Source organism: Pipistrellus hanaki (genome assembly GCF_964339955.1).
Source record: "Pipistrellus hanaki genome assembly, chromosome: 2".
In the NCBI taxonomy this organism is placed as follows: domain Eukaryota; kingdom Metazoa; phylum Chordata; class Mammalia; order Chiroptera; family Vespertilionidae; genus Pipistrellus; species Pipistrellus hanaki.
This window is the reverse complement of record NC_140504.1, coordinates 198061706-198081573: the sequence shown is the minus strand read 5'-3', so window position 1 is coordinate 198081573 and position 19868 is coordinate 198061706. Positions and strand designations below refer to the sequence as shown.

The window sequence follows — 19868 nt, the reverse complement described above, 5'->3', positions numbered from 1 at the left end:
CCTCCCCCCACTGGCCAGAGATGACCCTCCCCCCACTGACCATAGATGACCCTTCCCCCACTGACCATAGATGACCCTCCCCCCACTGACCATAGATGACCCTCCCCCCACTGGCCAGAGACGACCTCCCCACACTGGCCAGAGGTGGCTCTTTTCTAACTGGAAGTGGACGACCTGGAGCCGTGCCCACAGGACCTTGTTCCTGCAGGTGCAGCGCCCTCTTCTGGAGGCCCCGGGGCACAGGGGCCGGAGGACCAAGCCCGCAGCTGAGTGCCCCCCACCCCGCTGCCGCACTTCCGCAGGTGCCCGTCGCAGGCGGCTGACAGTGTCCCGGCGCCCTCTGTGTGTGTGACCCTGGGACTGCCCCCCACCGCAGTGTGAGTGTGCCCACGTGCGTGTGACCACCCTCCGCTGGCCAGATCCCCGCCGGCGGGCCTCGGCCTCCTCCTCCTGCCCCCCCGCCCCCCTGCACACACCCGGCCTGTGCTCAGTCTCCTCCCGCCCGCACCCACCTGTGGTTCAGGACGCGGTGGATCATCATCCACTCGGGCTTGATGCCGTAGCGGTAGAAGCGCTCCTCCATCTTGGCGTGCAGCGGGTCCTTGCTCTTCCTCTTCTCGCTCTTGCCGTCCTCGTCGCCGGAGCCGTAGTCGAAGGGCGGGGGCTCGTCCATGTCGTTCTTTCTTTGGTAGTTGCGGTACATCACCGTGTGGTACAGCTCCAGCTGCTCCGACGGGCAGAGGTTACCAGGAAGACCGGCTGTGGCCCCGGGCCCCCTGGCCAGCCCCCAGCCCTCAGCCCCCAGCCCCAGCCCCCAGCCCCCAGCCCTCAGCCCCAGCCCCCATCCCCCAGCCCCAGCCCCCAGCCCTCAGCCCCCAGCCCCAGCCCTCTGCCCCCAGCCCTCAGCCCCAGCCCCCAGCCCTCAGCCCTCAGCCCCCAGCCCTCAGCCTCCAGCCCCCAGCCCCAGCCCACCCCAGCCCTCAGCCCTCAGCCCCCAGCCCCAGCCCCCAGCCCCCAGCCCTCAGCCCTCAGCCCCCAGCCCCCAGCCCTCAGCCCCCAGCCCTCAGCCCCCAGCCCCCCAGCCCTCAGCCCCGGCCGCAGGCAGGACAAGCCTCCCCGCCCCCCCAGCCCGGGAGGCCGAGCCTTCGCCCAGGCCCGGCTCACCTGCAGCTCCTTCACCCAGGAGCAGTGCCAGTAGGAGAGCCCGGCCCACTTGACGAAGAACTCCCGCTCCGGGATGCCCTCCAGAGGCTTGGGTGGGGGCACGCTGGGCTCCATGTCGGGCCCGGGCAGCCCCCCCATGAAGGGGGTGGGGGCTCCGTCCACCTCCAGTGCAGGATCCGCTGAACTTTGCCCTTCAGGGGCGGACACTGTGGAGAGAGCAAGGTCGCCCAGGTCAGGGCCTGGCTGCAGGGCCCGCCCAGAGGACCTGTGACAGCAGGCAGGGGAGCTGCACTGCCCCCCAAGTCAGAAAGCACCCCCGTGACCCACAGCACGGGCCTGCCCTCAGGAGCCCACGTGTGCTGTGCACAGATGGCGTGTGGGTCTGCATGCATCCCACACACATAGACAGGAGCCCAGGTGCCCATGGGAGGGCTGGCTGGCCACAGCACCGCCCAGGACTCAGGGGTGGCCCGGGGGGCAGCTCAGAGCAGGGGGCATTTGGTGACCCGGGGGCACCGGTGGGGGGTGTCCTCAGACACTGAGGCGCCAGCCCCGGGGGCCTCCTACCTCTCACCACTCCAGCTCTGGGACAGGATCCAGGCCCTGTGTGTGGGTCTGAGTGGCTAGTTCTGTGGCCACGTGGCCTTAGGCAGGTCACTTTACCTCCTGACTCCTGTTTGCTCAGCTAGAAAAGGGGGTACGCCCAGCTGCAGCTCGCTGGGTGAAAGAAAAGTCCCAGTTCATGGAGATTAAAGGGGTGCCCAGTGCATTGGCTGCGGTGGGAGGGTGAGACTGTCACCACCGCCTGTCTCTCTAACGGCTTTCCAGGCTCCGGAGAGAGAACTGCCGCTGAGTCTGAAGGGGACTGAGCAGCAGACCGGCTCGGGGCCTCAGGGCACAGCAGTGGGCAGGCTCTGGGCGGGTGCGGGAGATCTGAAGTGGGGGGGGGGGGGGCCCGGGCCTGGGGCTTAAGCTAGAGACCTTGGGGGCGGGGCGAGGGCCTTGGTGGGTGGGGCTTGGAGCGTCGTGGGTGTGGCCTCAGCGGGTGGAGTGGTACTTCTGGGCGTGTTTTGGCCTGTTTGTGGGTGTGGTTTTGCGGGGGCGTGGCCTGCATTGGCCTCTCAGCGCAGGATCCAGCAGGCGCGGGGGGCGGGGCCGGGCGGGGGGGCGGGGCGGGGCGGGGCGGGGCGTCCGCGCGGGGCGGGGTAACACTCACAGTACAGCGCGGGCAGAGCCATTCACCGTTTGGGATCTCGGGCAGCGGCGGGTTGAGGCAGTGCAGGTGGTAGGAGGAGGGCAGGCGTCGCAGCAGAGCAGCTCGCCGCCGTCCTTGCAACACGCGGCAGAACTCCATGTGGTCGTCCTCCTCCTCGCCGCCCTCCTCCTCCTCGTCCTCCTCCTTCGGCTCCCACTGGATGCCCTCCTTCTCCTGCAGGGGACAGGGACAGAGCAGGTGGAGGCGCCCTGGGCCCCGACACCCTCCACCTGCTGGGACCCCCCTCCCACTCGGCACCCCCCCCCCCAGGTTCTGTCCCCAGATGACCAGCGGGGGCCTGGGAGCCAGGCCGGACCGCACCCACGGGGCCCCGCAGCTTACACAGTGCGGGCAGCTCCACTTGCCCTCAGGGGCCTTCTCCAGCTCGGGGTCCAGGCAGACCAGGTGGTAGGCCCGCGGGCAGGTGTCGCACAGGATGATCTCCCCGCCCTGCTGGCACACCTCGCAGTAATCCTGGTGGTCTGTCTCGTAGCCGTCACCATCGTCCACTGGGGAGGGGCAGAGGTGGCCATGCGGGCTGCGTCCCCCTGCCCGAGGCCCGACCAGTCTCCACCCGAGGCCGCCCTGGCACAGGGCACTTAACAGATGTTGAATGAGTGGATGGTGGGCGGACAGACAGGGTGAATGGATGTTGTGGGTAATGGTTGAGGAAATAAAGGCGAAAAGAGATGGAGAGAAGATGGAGAGAAGGAACGGATGGAGGAGGGAGGGAGCAGGGAGGGGAGCAGGGCATGTGGCAGCTCTGGGGCACGGGGAGGGAGGGAAGACGGAGGGAGAAGGGAGGGGAGGAGGGAGGAGGGAGGGAGAAAGGAGAAGGGAGGGAGGGAGGAAAATAAAGGAGGGAGGAGTGAGGGATGGCAGGTAGGACAGGCAGGGGAAGGGGGTGAGGGGCAGGGGGGGAGAGGAGTGGATGACTGAAGGGGTGGGTGAAGGTGATGGAGGATGGATGGGCACGTCTCCGGTGCCCTCTCTGCTTTGTGCAAACGCCCTGCCCTCCTCTACCACCCCCCCGCCCCCCCTACTGGGACAGGCCCTCTCCGGCGTGGGCCCAGGGCTGGGGGGCCCCGGAGCTGCCTGGCTGAGGCCAGAGGAGGCAGGCAGGAGGACGCCTCCCGCTCCCCCGGGGCCTCTGCCCCCACATCTCCCGGGCGGGCGGCGGGGAGCCCCGCAGGGAGCGTACTCCTCCTCTTCTTGCGCCTCCTCTTGCTCTTCTTGCCCAGCGCTGCGGAGCACTCGGAGCGCACGGAGGAGCTGTGGATGCTGCGCTGTCGAAGTCCGACTCCTCCCGCTCGTCCTCCTCGCTCTGCGGGCAGGAGGACCTGTGAGCCCCAGACCCGCCCCGGGGCTCACCGAGGGCTGCTGGCCTGGGCAGCCCGGCCTGGGGCAGGGCACGGGGCGGCTCTGGGGGCACAGGCTCTCTGCGGTTCATCTAGTCTCCACCTCCAGCCAGACACGCCAAGGGCCCGGCCCAATCCCACCCACCCCCCTGGAAGCCATGCTCCATGTCCCTCCTCAGCGCCCCCCCAGGCCATGCCCCCACCTTGCCAACTCCTACAGGTCCCTCAGGGACACCTCCCCAGACCTCCCCCAGCGGAAACCTGTTGCAGGGCCTGCGTGCCAGGTCTGGCCTGTGCCATCTGCCTGTCGCTGGCTGCCTCCCAGTGAGATGCCCACACCCCTGCCAGACGGAGCCTCTGGAGCAGGGCCACGGGCTGAGCAGACACCGCATGGCAGCGAGTGCTCAGCCAGTGCCCGCTGAGCCACTGCGCCCAGCTCCACGCAGGGCCCGCCCGCCGCTCAGCTCCCTCCGGGGCAGCTAACCCAAGCCCTGTCCGCTGCCCCTGCCCAGGAACGGAGCAATGGCTCCATGTCTGCACTCTGCAGGGCTGGGCGAGGCAAGGGAAGCAAGTGCCCTGAGCAGGAGGGGAGGGGAGGGCCAGGGGTCCCCTGCAGAGGAGTGACAAGTGTCCCGGGGCTCCCTCGGGGACAGTCTGACCTGGCGCAGAGCTGGCCCTGGGAGGACCCGGAGCCCCGCCTGGCCCTGCCTCCATGCCCGCCTTCCCGGGCCCGGCCTCCGCCCTGGGCACCAGGCCCATCAGGACTCTGGGGGCCAGCTGGCCCTCCACCTGCTGCCCAGATGGGTGGCAGCTGAGGGCAGTGACGCCAGGACTGAGCCCAGGTCAGCGGTGGGCCCCACGCCAGCCCACGCTGCAGGCCTTGGGAAGGACCTAGTCTGAGCCCCTCCCCAGCCAGGCTGGGAGACTGAGGCCAGCAGGCCTGGGGGCAGACGGGAGAGTGGGAGAGAGGAGGACCTGCCCCCAGGCCACATCAGGAGAATGAACCACAGCCAGCCTGCTCCCACAGCACCCCACCCTGGCACACCCCCAAATGCATCTCAGGGCCGCTCACAGGCACACACCTACACACTCCTGAGCAGCGGGGGCTTGCTGCTCACACCCACACCACCGCCCAGTCCCGTGTCTCTCACACCCTCACACACACATGCTTGTTCACACACTTTGAGTCACATACACGTGCTCTCACACACATACACATGCTCACACACTCATGCTCACTCACATGCTTACACACACGCTCACACATGTGCTAACGCACTCATGCTCACTCACACGCTCACACACACTCTCATACTCATGCTCACATGCTCACACACTCATGCTCACTCACATGTTCATAACGCTCGCACTCATGCTCACATGTTCACTCATGCTTGCACACTCATGCTCGTATATTCATACCTGTTCACACACGTGTTCATACGCACTCACATGCATGCTGGCTCACACACTGGCTTGCTCACACACGCCACGCTCACCGAGGAGCCTTTCTTCCTCTTGCCGCCCATCCCTCCGAGGCGGAACTTGAGCCCCGCCGCCTTCTTGCCCTTGCCCTTCTTCTTGGCGTCCTTGGAGCCTTTGACCTTCTTCCGCACGCCGGGCCCTGGAGGCAGGAGGGAGCAGCGGTCCGCTAGCCTCACGGCAGCAACAGGAGGGGCCGTGTTTGTGTGGCCCTTTCCCAGGAGCACCTGGGCTCAGAGAGGCCAGGCCTGCCTCAGCTGCACAGCATTGGGAGGGGGCGGGGGGCAGAGAATAACCCTGCCATCTCGGGAATAGCCCTGTCCTGTCCGCTTCCCCAGAAAGGAGCCGTCCCCCGTGGAGCCACAGCCAGCGGGACACCTTAGGCCCTCCCCCTGGACCACACTGGGCCCTGAGGGATGATCTGGGGCAGGAAGCTGCCCGCCTCGGTGATCCCCACACCCGGGCACCGCTGCCACCTCAAGACCACCCTGACCCCTGCCATCCCCCCAGATGCGGGCTCCTGGGGGCCAGCAGGGGGAGGCGGTTTTGTGGCCACAGAACAGGCAGCCACTGGGGCGTAAGGGCCGGAGCACCCCCCCCCCCCAGGGCTGAGCGGGGAGGGGGGGGCCGGGGTGCAGTGACCTCCAGCCGCATCGGTGCAGGGAGCTGGGGCCAGGGTCCGGCAACACCCTCAGCGCCAGCGGGAAAATCTGTTTCAATCTCAGGCTCTGAATGCGCAGCCCAGGAACCAATGGCTCAGTGCTGCAGCCCGAGAGATGAGCAAGCAGGGCCGTGGGCAGGCCAGAGGCCAGCGAGGGGCCAGCAGGAGCCAGCTCCCCCCATGTCACTGCCACCGGCCCTGCAGGGACTGGCCAAGGGCCCATCGTCCCAGAAGGCATAGCTCCCGGGTGTTGAAACACGGAGTCCCCGAGCCCCCTGAGTCCCCTCAGAGCCCAGTGAGGGCATCGGAGGGCTGAGCCGCCGTGGCCCCACCACTGGGAGCCTGGAGAGACCAGCGTGCCCACCTGCCACAGGCCAGACACCCCACCCAGGGTGGTCCCCGGAGAGTCAAGTGGCAGAGAGCCTCAGCTGCCCCTGGCATCCCCACCGCACACCCCACTGAACCCACTTGTACCTGGACCTCCTTCCAGGGCTCCGGGAGCTGGCCCTGACCACCCAGTGCTTGGGCAAGAGGGGTCACCTTGGCCCCTCCTCCCTGGGAACGGCCCAGCCTCACGCGTGAGACCCCGACTCTCGGCCACCTGGGCCCCCCCGCCCTTCCTCACCCCCAAGCCGGAGGGGCCAGGACAAAACTGCCCAAGCTCTGAGCACTGCCCCCCACTTCTCCCCAGCCCCCAAGGAGCTCCAGTGCCCCTGCAATGCAGCCGAGAAGGGCCACGTGGGTCAAGGTCAACCAAGGCCCTGGGTCCTTGACAGAGACCGGCCTGGAAGGGCTCCTGCCCGCAGGCTGGGTGCCACCGCCCGCCCGCCACCTTACCCTTGCCCTCTTTGGTCTTGGCCTTGCGGATGGGCACAGGCTGGGGTGCCTGCTGGGGGCTAACGGCCAGCGGGGGGGCGATGGTGACCGTCTCCACAGCCGCGGCCACCGCCGCTGCGGCTGCCGCCGCCGAGCTGCCCTTGAAGGGGTTGTTGGCGCTGAACTCCCGCCACTTGGCGCCCAGGACGGTCATCATCTTGGACATGGGGATCTTTGGGTTCTTCTTGGCAATGAGAGGCCTGGGGGGGGGGGGGCGGCAGAGGTGAGGGCAGGGCCGTGGAGGGGGGGACCCCCATGACCCGGCAGGGCCCCCATCTCCCACACCTGGGACAGGCAGCGCCAGCCCCAGGCTCCAGGCCGGGAAACAGGGCCGAAAGGGGGGCAGGAAGAAGACAAAGCCTGAGACAGCAGTGCCCCCCAAAACGCTCGAGCCCCTATTTGTGCGGCTGACAATCTCCTAGTTCGCTGGGTTTCTAGAACCTGCGGGCCTGAGGCTGGAGAGGGGCCTCCAGAGCAGAGCGGGGCAGGAGGGCACAGGCCCGGGACGGACTGGGGCCACCACCACCCCCTGCCAGGTGCAGGGTCAGCGAGGGAGGCAGGGTCTCCCTCTCCATCTGCCAAAATGGAAGGGGCCCCGCCAGCTCAGCCCAGGTCAGTGTCTGCCTGACAGCCACCCCCGGAGCCGGGCTCCGCCCCCCCCCCCACCTGAGGAACTGGCTGAAGGCCTTGTAGTTGGTCAGCGTGTGGTAGTCGGCCTCCGAGAACAGGTAGTCCACGTCGTCCAGGCCCCACTCGGCCATGAGCTGCCCCGAGGACTTGGGCTCCTGCGGACATGGCCAGAGACGCACTCAGAGTGGGGTTCTACCCCGCACCCCCACCCCAGGGTCCCCCAGGAGGCCTCGGGCCGGCGGGAGGAGGGGTGGTGCCTGCAGCCACCAGGAGCGGGACTCAGCCAGCGCTGAAAACACCGCCACTGCCAGCCCAGCCCTGATGAGGACCTGCTGGGACAGCAGTGCATGAGGGGTGCAGGGGTTAGCCTGGGGCTTGGGGTGAGACCATGTGTGTGCCCACACTGGAATAATGGGGTCACTCTGGAGCAATCTCTTCGGGTTGCGGGGGGGCCGAGGGGTTGCTGGCCAGGAGCTTAGACTCTGGAGCCAGTCAGTCACCGCTCTGATCCTGGCTCTGCCACATATTGGCAGTGAGAGGTGGACAAGCTACCTTCCCTCTCTCTACCTCAGTTTCCCCGTCTGGGACACGGGGATGACAGCACCGCCTCAGGAGGGGGGAGTCAGCACAGGTGCATGGAACGGGCCTGGTTCCCAGCCTGTTCAGGGAGCCGGTTCCCGCCGGCCGCGGGGTTACCTTCAGGCACCCCTCCTCGTTGGCCTCCTCATCGTCCCCCTTCCTCTTCCGTTTGGCTTTCTTCTCCTTCTTGTCCTTGAGCTTCTTCTTCTTCTTCTTGTTAGGGGAGTAGTCGCTCCCCTCACTCTCCGACTTCTCCTCCAGATCCTCCTCGTTTTCCGACAGCTCGTCATGGCTCCCCTGCAAGGCGAGGGGCCGTGAGGCCGGGGCAAAGCCCTCCGCCCCCCCGGCTGGGCCTGCGGGGGCAGGGGGCAGGGGAGAGGCTGGGCTGCTGCTCGGAGACCAGCCTGTCACCCTCCTGCTGGCTCTTCACTGTGGACACGGTGAGCAAAGGAGGCGTGGGATCGACGGAGAGCCAGACGGGACATGAGCTCCAAACACCGATGGGGGAGCGGCCTAAGAGAAGGTGAGGAGGGAGGGGGAGAGAGGGAGGAGGAGGGAGGAGGGAGGAGAGGAGGGTGCCGAGGAGAGGGGGGTGTCCTGGGGAATCCTGGGAGGCCCAGCCCAGGGTCTGCCCGTTGGGACCACACTGAGGAGCTGGAGTCTTTTCCCAGGAGCAGCTCTCCCTGAGGTTCGGCCGGGAAAGAGCCGCCACAGGCTCCCACCCTTTCCGCTCTCCGGGCGCCCAGCTCCGTCTCCTGCTCCCCGCTCCCAGCCCTCGGTGCCCTCAGAACGGTCAGCGTGCCGGCTGGGGGCCTCCACCCTCCTGTGTCCCGGAACACTGACCCTGCGGGACCCTGGGACAGCGAGGTCCTGTGTGGAGCCCGCCGGGCAGGCCTGGTGGCCACCATGGCCAGCTGGGCCCCAGGCCTTTGGGGAGGAGGGAGGCCAGACAGGGGCACCCATTTCTCCCTAGGGTGCAGGGCTCAGCCAGCTCGGAGAGGTCCCCCTTGGAGAGACCTGAGAGACAGGCTCCACCCCAGCCAAGCTAAGGGCGGGAGGAGGAGGCCACACGCTTCAGCACCACGGACAGCGGCCTGGTCCGCAGAGGCCGGGACTCCATGGCCCTCAGCTGCCCTGGGACAAACCCCACAGTGCAGGCCAGGGGTGAACCGGGAGGGGCAGTGGAGGGCCTGGGGCGCTGACCCCTGCCCGCCTGCAGCCCCTGACCTCAGCTCCCTCATGGCAACGGGATGCCACCGAGTGGCCAGGGGAGCAAAGGTCACCGAGGAAGAGAAGGCCTGAAACGCTCTGAAACAGGAGAGCCCCCTCGACCACCCAACTCTGCTCAGGAGCCAACGATGAGGCCAGGATGGCACACGGGAGGGCACGCCAGCCTGGGCACAACCACAGTACATGTGGCGTGGTGCTGAGGGGCTGCATGGTCACCCGGAGGGGGCGTGGCCCCGAGCATCCCTGGGAAGCAGGCACTGCCCTAGCCGGAGGCCCCGAGCGCAGGAGAGGCAAGGAGCGGCCAGCACAGCTCCTGCAGAGCCGGGAGGGAGGGAGGGAGGTGAGACGGAGGGAGGGAGGGAGGGAGGAGAGACGGAGGGAGGGAGGGAGGAGAGACGGAGGGAGGGAGGGAGGAGAGACGGAGGGAGGGAGGGAGGAGAGATGGAGAGAGGGAGGGAGGGAGGGAGGGAGGAGAGACGGAGGGAGGGAGGGAGGACAAGAGTGATGGCGGGCAGAGGGAAGGAGGAAAGTAGGAAGGGAGGGAGGGAGGGGGAGAGGAGGAATGGCAGAAGGGATGGAGGGGGGAGGGAGAGGAGGGGCAGCAGGCCTGGCAGAAGCCCCACGCTGGGCACTGCCAGGAGGCTCCCTGGGAGAGCAGGAGGGCAGACCCCCGGGGGATGAGCTGCAGCTCTGGCAGGACCTCTGCGTCACCCGCACCCCTGCCTGTGCCCTCGCCTCTCTTGGCCCGCCTTCTCCCCCAACCAGCAGAGCCGCACCTCCCGCCACCCCCACCTGTTCCGGGCTCTCATTCAGCCACCGGGCAGGGGGAGGGGGAGGGGCGGGCGGGAGAGGGCCTTGGAGCCTGGCATCTGTGCAGCCAGCCGGGACCTCGAGAGCTGAGCCTCCTTTCCTTCCCAGACCCTGTCCTGGCAGAGGGGGCGAGGGAAGGGCAGTGGAGGGGAGGGGGGTGAGAGGGAGGGTGCTGGAGAACCCGGATCGGTTCTGAATCCGGACACTGAAGGAAGGGGAGCTGCAGGTCAGGCCAAGGTCAGGGGAGCAGCCGCAGCGTGGAGGGAGGGAGCGACAGAGCCTGACCAGCCTGGCCTGAGCGGCCGGCTCAGTCAGGGCGGGGCAGGGGCTGTGACCTTGAGGTTACCCGTGGGCTGTGGCAGCCTCGGGCGTGACTGTGGGGCGTGGAACCTCCGTGGACTTGGAGTCCCCACCGAAGCCACTGCAAAGCTGCCTTAGCCGCTACGCCCAGGGCGTGGGTGCCAGCAGCGGGGGCAGGCGGGGGGGGGGGGTCTCTGCCCTGAGCCCCAGGCCCACAGCGGACGGGGCGTGCCCCCAGAGCAGGCCCGGGGACCCCCAGTGAGCAGTCCCTTCCTCCCCGCAGCTCTGCAGATGTTTCTGGATCCAGGCCTCCGGTCTGCCTGCCCCCCACTCCCCGCCCAGCGCTCAGCACAGGGCACACCCCGGAAAACAAGGCGTTTAAACCCGAAAGGGAGGACCAGAGAGCTGGTCATTCTCAGTCCGGGTCCTTCAAGACGGAGAGGGAAAGGGAACCAGATATGAGCCTCCCCATTCACGACCGTTATAAACAGTTATAATTTAGCACTGAATAATTGGTTGCCGTGGCAACGCCGCAGTACAGGTGGAAATCTCTCTCTCTCCCTCCTGCGCGGGTCTGACAAGGAGCTTCATCTGCATGAGCTCCGCTCCGGCCAGTCCGGCTCTTTATGCAAATCAGACCCGGACTCGCCGCCCGCCGCCTCTCCCCCTCCCCTCCCCCTGCACACACACAGGAAGCCAGACCGCCCCACCCCTCCTCCTCCACCGCGCCCGCCTGTCTGGGGCCACCTGGTCCAAGGTGGAGGGGAGCAAAGGTTGCACCTCCCTTCCCCACGCCCCGAGGACCCAGATTTCGGGGGGGGGGGGGGCGGACAGGATCCTGTCCTCTGAACACAGCATGCTCCAGGCCCCCTGCGCCCCCTATGGGGGGCCCACTGGCCAAGCCAGGCGCTCCGGAATGCAGGGGAGGGGGCGGCACCAGCCAGGGGGGGCCTGTCCGGTCGTCTGCAGACCCAGCCCCGCCCCTGCACCCCTTTGGAGAGCCTGACTGCATCTCCGTAGAGGGAGGAAGGAGAGAGTGTGAGGGAGAGGAGAGGGAGAGTGGAGAGGATGGGAGAGAGAAGGAGAGGGGGAGAGGGGGAGAGGGGAGAAGAAAGGGACAGGGAGGGGGAGGGGAGGGGAGGAGAGGGGAGGAAGGAGGGGTGGGAAGAAGGAAGAAGAGGGAGGGAGACAGGAGAGAGCAGGAGATGGAAGCTGAGAGGCCCAGCGGAGACGGACTGAAGACACAGACAGACAAACCAGAGACAGACGCGTGCTCATGTAGGTCCAGAAAGGGAGGCCTGAGTACGGGGGCGCTGGACATGGGGAGGCAAGCACCAGCCCCCCCAACCCCCACATCCCTCCACCCAGTCCACCATGTCCAGACACTGCCCACACGGGGAGGGTCCCGCTGGGGCGGGAGAGGAGGAAGGGGGTGCCCCCAGGCCGTGGCACCCCTCGGGGTCCGGTGTTTGCGTTTGGGGATTGGGGAGACCCAGCCTGAGGCCGGGGACCCGCCGGTGGCCTCTGCTGACCCAGCGGCTGCCCAGGCCCGTGAAGCAGCCGCTGAGAGACGCTCAGGAGCGGGCGGCAGGGCGGGCACACAGCTCCCATCCCGCCCGTGGGCGCCTGCCTCCGGAGCACCCTCCCGGCCCCCGAGGCGCCCGAGGGGAGTGGTGGTGTCACCCCGTACGCAGGGAGTGGGTGTGGCGGCTCGGAGATGAGGGTGCTGTCACTCAGTGGCACTGCTGAGACCCTCCGGGCTGTCAGCGTGTCCAGCCCTGGCCCCTGGCCCATCTCCCCAGGACGGCCCTGCACATCCACTCAGGGTGACACTTTCACTCTCCCGCGCAGGCCCGGCCCCGTCTAACCCTGCAGGCCCGGCCCGGTCTCCCCCTGCAGGCCCAGCCCCGTCTCCCCTGCAGGCCCGGCCCCGTTCTCCCACTGCAGGCCCGGCCCAGTCTCCCCCTGCAGGCCCGGCCCGGTCTCCCCTGCAGACCCAGCCCCGTCTCCCCTGCAGACCCAGCCCCGTCTCCCCTGCAGATCCCGGCCCGGTCTCCCCCCGCGTGCCTGGGGTGCCCGAAGGCCGCCAGGCCCAGCCCCACGCACCTCCTTCTTCCTCCGCTTCCCCTTGGACCTGCTCTCCTTGGGCTTCTTGTGCTTCTTCTTGGGCAGGCTCAGCGGCTCCTCCGGAAAGAAGTCCTCGAAGCCCTCTAGGCCCCCGTCATCGTCTTCTGGGGGAACAGGAGGGTTACCCGCACTCCCCGAGGGAGGCCCGCTGTCAGCACTCCCCCAGCCCGGCTGCTAGTGCACCTCACCCCCTCCCGGACAGATCCCTCCTGGACAGCCCCCCCAGCCGCACCTCACCCCCTCCCGGACAGACCCCGCCCGGACAGTCCCCCCAGCCCGCCACCCTCCTGGGCACAGGCCCGTGAGGAAGCCCAGCCCGGGAGGCGGGTTCCCGGCCCGGTACGTCTCCTTTGGGGTGCCACCAGCACGCCCGCCCCGCCCGCCCCGCCCGCCCCGCAGCCCCTGCAGGACGCGCTCAGGAAACACCGCGGAGCCGTGACCACAGGAGAGGCCTCGCTGACAGCTCCCGGGAGAACGCAGCCCCACCATCACCCAGCCGCCCCCGGGGCCAGGCCCTCTCCGCCCTCACGGCCCAGGTGAGGCTGGAAGGCTGGGGGAGGGGCATCACCAGGACCCGGGGGCTGAACAGCAAGTGCCTGGGGTTTGGGGGAGGGTTCTGGGGCCCCTTAATGGGAAATCGAAGACCACACTGCCTCTCCCCCACATGCACCCACACAGGGACACACACCCCACAGGGACACCCATCCACACAGGTACACACACCCACACAGGTACACACACCCCACAGGGACACCCCACACATAGGTACACACACCCCCATAGGGACAACCCCAACACACACACACGGCACACACACCCACACAGGGACACGCCCCCGTCACACCCACACAGGTACACACACCCCACAGGGACACCCCCAACACACCCACACAGGCACACACACCCACACAGGGACACACACCCCCACAGGGACACCCCCAACACACACACACAGGCACACACACACACAGGGACACGCCCCCGTCACACCCACACGGGCAGTGAGCCCTGGGCTTCTGGGAACCAAACCCGGTCACCGAGGGGAGAAGGGAGGGTGCCCTTGGGGGCAAACAGCAGAGACACTGCCACACCAACCACCCAAACCAGACACACCTGTCCCTCAGGCCAGGGAAGCTTCCAGAGAGAACCCCCAAGAGCCCAGAAAAGGGGCCCATGTGCCAAAGCCAGACAGAGTGAGCGCTCCATGCCAGCCGGGGCCCATGTGCCAAAGTCAGCGTGTCCTGCGTCCCTCGGTGCCCCCAGGCGCCGGTTCAGGGGGCGAGAGCCGGCCCGGTGGGCGCACCACCGGGAGCCTCAGCCTGAGGACTGCTCCCCAGGACCGAGGAGGTGGGTCCAGGGCCCCCCAGAGGCTTTCCCTGGGAAAGGGGGGCGCTGGGAAACACGTCAACGGGACAAGGCCCCCCCCCAGGAACCTTCTGGCCACGTCAGACCCGAACGCCACAGACACAGTGTGCACCAGGACACACCAGCCCCTGTCCTCCACATGGGGCACCCCACGCCCGCCTGGGACGCCCCTGCACCCCCGCCCCCGTCCCCAAGGCGGAGGGGAAAGGCCCACCCTGGTCTCGGGGCTGCCGCTGCCACCCGCTGGGAGCAGCTAGGGGCGCTGTGACTCGGCCCAGCGGGTGGCCCACCCACGCCCACGCCCACGGCCTGGTTCGCACACACCCCACGCCTCCCCGGAAGAGGGGGGACTGCCCCGCCTGGGCCCCCTCTGCTCTGGGCCTCCTCCAGGGTGGCCAGGGACCTGGGACCTCCCCACCCCTGCCTGTACGCCCCCCATCCTGCGGGGCAAACAGAGGCGGCCTGAGCGTGGCCGGAGTGCCCGCCGTCTGGGGGCCGCTCGGGGCCTGACCAGCAGCGAGGGCGCCGCTGAGCACCGGCACGGGAAGGCACAGCTGCTGTGGCCCAGGCCTGGGCTGCGGGCACAGGGCCGGGCACCGCGGGGACCACCGGGGTGGGTGCGGGGAGGCTGAGGCTAGAGAGAGGTCCCTCAGCCTGACGGGGGAGGGGCAGCTTGTCTGGGGCAGTTGAAAAGGGCCATGGGGACCCTCAGAGTGGTCCCAGGGGGCAGTGCCGGGCTGGCCGGGAGCCAGGCTGGGGACCGGATGCCTGTCCACGCCACCCACCCTGCCTCCCTCCCCTCCCCTCCCTACCCTCCCTTCTCCTCCCCTCCTCTGCCCTCCCCTCCGCTCTCCTCCCCTCCCCTCCCCTTCCCTCCCCCTCCTCCCCCTCCTCCTCTCCCCTCCCCTCCCCCCTCCCCTCTCTTCCCTCCCTCCCTTCCCCTCCTCCGCTCCCCTCCCCTCCCCCTCCTCCCCTCCCCCCCCCACCCCGCAGGGAGCGGCCTGGGCAGTGCCGCCCCCGCCCAGACAATGCCCAGCGCTTATGTAACTATGTAACGGCTCGGCTCCGCTGATGTCACCGGGAGGGGCCTCTCCCTCCGCCTCCCGCCCCCTCCCGCGCGGGGCCGCCCCAGACGGGAAGGCGACCAAGTGGCCAGCGAGCAGACAAGGAGACCACAGGCGGCGGCAGGGCTTCTAGAAGGAAGCCTGGGCAGAGGGGCCACACCTCACCCACGCCCCGCACACGCCTCTGAGGGCAAGACTGCACCCTCTGCCCCGGGCAGCCCGTCTGTCTCCGGCCCCGAAGCCCAGGGCCAGCACCAGCTGCTGACGGAGCCCTCCGGAACCTTCCCGGCTGGCACTGGCCTGGGGAGGGCCCCCTCCTGTCACGCCCTCTCCCTCACGCTTCTGTGGCCGGCCCCACCCCCACCATCCGCTCTCCGCCTCCTCTCCTCAGGGGCCCCCCCGCTTTCTCAGACCAGACCTGGGGAGTCACCCGCCGCCACCCCTCCCAGCCCCGGCCTGGGCCTGCCCGGGAGCACGGCCTGGGGGGGTGAGGCCACTCAGCCAGGGAGAGGAGGCCTCAGACTCCCTGTCCTGCCGTTCCTGGCCGCTCTCAGCCCTCGGCCGCCGGGCAGTGCCCTGGCACCAGCCGGCCCTCCAGCCAGGGCGCCATCGATCCAAGCAAGACCGCACTCAGGACCATCAGCCGCTCTCTCCGCCTGCTGGGCTCCCAGGCCAGGGCCGGGGGGAGGGGCGGGCCATGGGGACAGAGCGGCCAGGGCAGAGGCCCTGCTCTAAGTCCGCCAGCCCCTCGCCAGCTCCCGGCCGGCCCAGGCTCAGCCCCAGGCCCCAGGCCTCAGGCCCCAGGCCCCAGGCCCTGCAGGAGGCAGACGTGAGCTGGGCGGGCCCTCCTCAGGGTAACACGTGATAACAGTGCACCTTCCCACACCCCTCTGTGCCAGGCACCGCAGGTGGCACACGTGAACTTATATCGCTCAGAGGGCACTGGGCGTGGCACTGTCACCCGGTGTGGATGGGGAAACCGAGGCGCGGAGGGTCTTTGCACTTGCCTGCATCTATTTCACAGCTGGCAGGTGACAGAACCAGAACGATCCCTCCCGGCCCCTCCCTGCCCGGCCCGGCCCCTCCTTTCCCCCCTCCCTCCCTGACCCCTCCCTCCGGGCACAGGGCTCCCAGGCTCAGACCTTCCGCGGTTACTTAACGAAACTAACCAGAAGGTCTGTGCCGAGCTTGGGGCCGCGCCCTGGGCACTCCGAGGGCACCCGGGCCACCCTGGCGGGAAGCTCACAGGGTGCCTCGGGCAGCAGCCCGTCCACAGCCCCGCCCAGCAGCCCAGTCGGAGACCAGGGCCAGCCCCGGGAGCTCTGCACACACAGGGTGGTCAGAGCAAAAGACACACATGGCGGCAGGGGGAAGGCGCTCACAGCATGGGGTTCCCAGGCCGGGGGCCGGGAGCTGGGCTCCATCTCCGGGAGCTAGAATGGCCAGCACAGCTGCCAGCCATGGGGCCCCAGCTTGGCGCTCCCCACCCCAGCCTGGCACCCAGCGGGCACACGCCCACCTGGTGGCCAGAGGGCGGGACAGGGAGCACTGGCTTCACCCCAGCCCTTCCCTTGGGGGTCGCCCCACTGCGCCCATCCTTTCATCCTAAAAATGAGCTTGTCACTGCGGCCTCACAGGCGATGGAAGTGAGAACTGGAGTGAACAGAGGCCATGGCCATGGCAGGGGGTGCCCGGTGGCAGGCAGAGTCCGGAGGCCCAGCGCGGTCAGGACGGCAGGAGCATGGGAGGGGGAGGAGGGGAGGCTCTGGTTCAGGCTCTGTGGGGCAGGGGCTCCCAGGGCCACCAGGGCTGACCAAGACCTCGGAGAGCCCCCCTGACCTCACAGGCCCACTGCTGATAATGGGGGGGGACTCCTGCCCGAGAGGGGATTAATAATTTATTTATGACATTTAACGGGACCCAGACATCACCTCACTGTGTCTCAGTGAGACAGCGCCAGGCCTGAGCGCGCGGGACAGGCAGGTGGGGGTGGGCGGGGGAGTGGGTGAGGCTTCCTAAGGGGCTGGGGAGGGGGGGGGGGCAGATGGGGGGGTGAGTAACAGCAGCAGGGCCAGGGCGGACAGGGACGGAGAGAGGCCCGCATGACTCAGGAACAGATCCAGAGGCAGGGCCAGAGGGGTGTGTGTGTGTGTGTGTGTGTGTGTGTGTGAAAGAGAGAGAGAGGGGAGAACAGAGCCAAAGAGAGAAGGTGGAAAGTCTCAAAAGTTTTACCTGCTAAAGCCCCAGAGAGTTAGACACCCCGCACTGTATCCAGGACCTCGCCAGGGAAGACAGTCCGGAAATGTATGATGGATGATGGATGGATGGAGAGAGGGGAGGTGCAGGGGGGATGGATGGATGGATGGATGGATGGAGAGAGGGGAGGTGCAGGGGGGATGGATGGAGAGAGGGAAGGTGCAGGGGTGGATGGAGAGAGGGGAGGGGAGGTGCAGGGGGGGTGAATGGGGGATGGGGAGGGTGCAGGGGGATGGATGGAGAGAGGGGAGGATTCAGGGATGGATGGATGGTGGGGAGATGCAGGGGGGATGGATGGAGAGAGGGGAGGGTGCAGCAGTGGGTGGATGAATGGATGGGGATGGTGTAGGGATGAGTGGATGGAGAATGGAGAGGGTACAGGGGTGGATGGTGGGGAGGGTGCAGGGGGGATGGATGGGAGATGGTAGGAAGTAGGTGAGGTGGGAGGTGGCTGGTGGGTGGATGGTGGGTTGGCTGGTCTTGGGGTGATGGTAGATGTGGGGTGGGAGGGTGACACGGGGGTGGCTGGGCTCATACTGACAGGGGGGGCGGGGAGTGAGGTGACGAAGTGACAGATGCTCAGTCTCTGATGAACAGAGTGAAGTACATGCCCCACGCCAAGCCACTGGGCAAACTGGCCGCTCTGCCTCCCTCCTCCCGATAGAGTGTTATCAATGGGGCTCCCCGGACACCCCAAACCCGCCTTCCCCAGTGGAGGGCAGGCCAGGCGGGTACGGCCTGGGGGCAGGCTGGCGTCACTCCCTCCTGGGCCCCGGGCTCCAGGAACCCTAAGATGCCACGTGGCCGGGGCCAGTCCTGCAGGCACAGGGCACAGAGGCCACTCAGCGCCTCTCCGGACAGCCCCGCGTGGTCTCCCCCTTCACCCTCCTCCCCGCCTCCCACCCCCGCTTACGGGGTGAGGGTGCGCGTCTGGGCAGCATCTGCTCGGGGAGGCAGTCGGCTGCCCCCGGGATGGTGCTGGTTCCAGCAGCCACAGGCACAGGGCACGCTGTGCGGGCACTGTGACCTAACTGCTCCACCGCCCGCTCAGGGCCCTCACAATACCCTCTGTGAGGTAGCCGGCCAGGCCCCATTCCACAAGAGGGGACACTGAGGCAGCGGGGCAGAGCCAGGACCCGGCCGCTCGTGGGCGCTTGCTTTGCCTGCTCCGTCCGCCCTCACCGGCACCGGCACCACCAGCACCGCCACCACCAGCACCAGCACCACCAGCACCGCCACCACCACGGGGATCGGAGCGGCCGGCACCACCCGGCCCGCCTGCCTCTCCGCCGGGGCTGCTTGGGCAAAGTGCTGTGTGGGAAGCCGGGGGGGAGGAGGGGGCGCGCCAGTGGAGAGAAAGTGGGTTTGACCAGTAACAAGTCCAACTGTTGCAGATCCAGACTCAGCGTGACAGCGCCCGCCCGCCAGCTCCATGCAAACAGGCGCCGGACCTGTCGGCTCCGGGCCCACACGAGGCTCGGCCAGGGCTCCAGCCAGGGCTGCAGGGCTGCTGTGAGGGAGGGCGAGGGGCCCCCTGGGACTGGGCCGGGGAAGACTGGGGGCGAGGGGCCCCCTGGGCCTGGGCTGGGGCTGTCACAGTGTCCAGGGCCAGGGGTGACCTAGGGACTCTCGGCCCCCAGACCTCGAGGCCATGGCCATCTCTTGAGCGTGTGCGGTGCCGGTGCCGGGCACAGCTGCGCCCGAGGGGGTCACCCTCCACGGGAGCCCCCACGAGCAGTCCTCCAGGGAGGAGGCAGCACCAGTGACTGTGCAGGAGCAGGGGCGGGGCCACGGGGGGGGGCTGCACCGGAGCGAGGTCAAGCCTCCAGGTGGTGACCTTGAGCTGGACCTGACAGGGAGGAGGGGGGGCGAGCAGGGGGAGGTCGCAGCCAGGGCCAAGGGCAGAGGGCGCAGGGGGCCTAGAAGCAGCAGAGGCCAGCGTGCCTGCGGAGTGTGCGCAGGGCAGGGGCCTGATTGTGGGACGAAGGTGACGGGCTGCTGGGGGGAGGGCGGGCAGCGAGGACTTGTGAGGAGGCTCCGGAGGGGGCCGGCAGGAGGGGACAGGGGCTGGAAGCAGGGACAGGGAGAGAGGCGGGGGCTTGGGAGGCTCCGGACAAGCTCTGGGGGGGGGGGGCACGTGAGGTCTTGCTGGTGGAGGGGACTGCAGCCCGCAGGCCACAGGGGCCGAAGCAGGCCTCTCCCCTGCAGGGCCTGGGGGTTCCTGGGGCCTCGGGCCAGCCTCCCCCACCCTGGAGCCGTGGGCACCAGCAGGGAGAGGGAGACCCGGCGGTGGGCAGGTGATGCTGACCGAGCCCAGGGGCGCTGGCCCAGCACAGGGAGTTGGTGCCTGCAGCCTGAGGGCACCTCTGGGCCCTCCCCTGCCCACAGTGGGCACCGCGACACGACCAGGGAGAGGCAGAGACTTGAGGAGAAGGGGACAGGGGACCCCCAGGGGGTCGGCGAAGTCCCCGGAATAGGCCTGTTGATGGATGCCCAGGTGTCCACTGTCCCCTAAGTGCCGCGTAGGGCCACGCCCGGAGCACCGAGCAGCCAGCCCCCCCACCGGGCAGAAAACAGCCACATTCCCCTGCCTGTGCCGGCCTCTGCCTTCCCCCCAGGAAATGCCGCTAATTCCCTGGATCGGGGCCCCACCCGTGTGGGCCACCTCACCCCCGTTCCTCTCGCCCCAGCAGGCGCTTCACAAAGTTGGC

At 68.4% G+C, this 19868-nt stretch overlaps 1 protein-coding gene across 1 annotated transcript in view; it reads right to left on the bottom strand.

The window, feature by feature from the left end:
- CHD5 (chromodomain helicase DNA binding protein 5) overlaps positions 1 to 19868 on the bottom strand; it is a 42110-nt gene that overhangs the window by 21155 nt on the left and 1087 nt on the right. The window contains 14 exon segments of the mRNA XM_084871328.1: positions 513 to 724; positions 1165 to 1310; positions 1313 to 1370; positions 2381 to 2457; positions 2460 to 2499; positions 2501 to 2593; positions 2762 to 2928; positions 3621 to 3704; positions 3707 to 3743; positions 5277 to 5401; positions 6758 to 6996; positions 7463 to 7581; positions 8123 to 8302; positions 12452 to 12576. Coding sequence (XP_084727454.1) covers positions 513 to 724; positions 1165 to 1310; positions 1313 to 1370; positions 2381 to 2457; positions 2460 to 2499; positions 2501 to 2593; positions 2762 to 2928; positions 3621 to 3704; positions 3707 to 3743; positions 5277 to 5401; positions 6758 to 6996; positions 7463 to 7581; positions 8123 to 8302; positions 12452 to 12576 — 1702 coding nt within the window.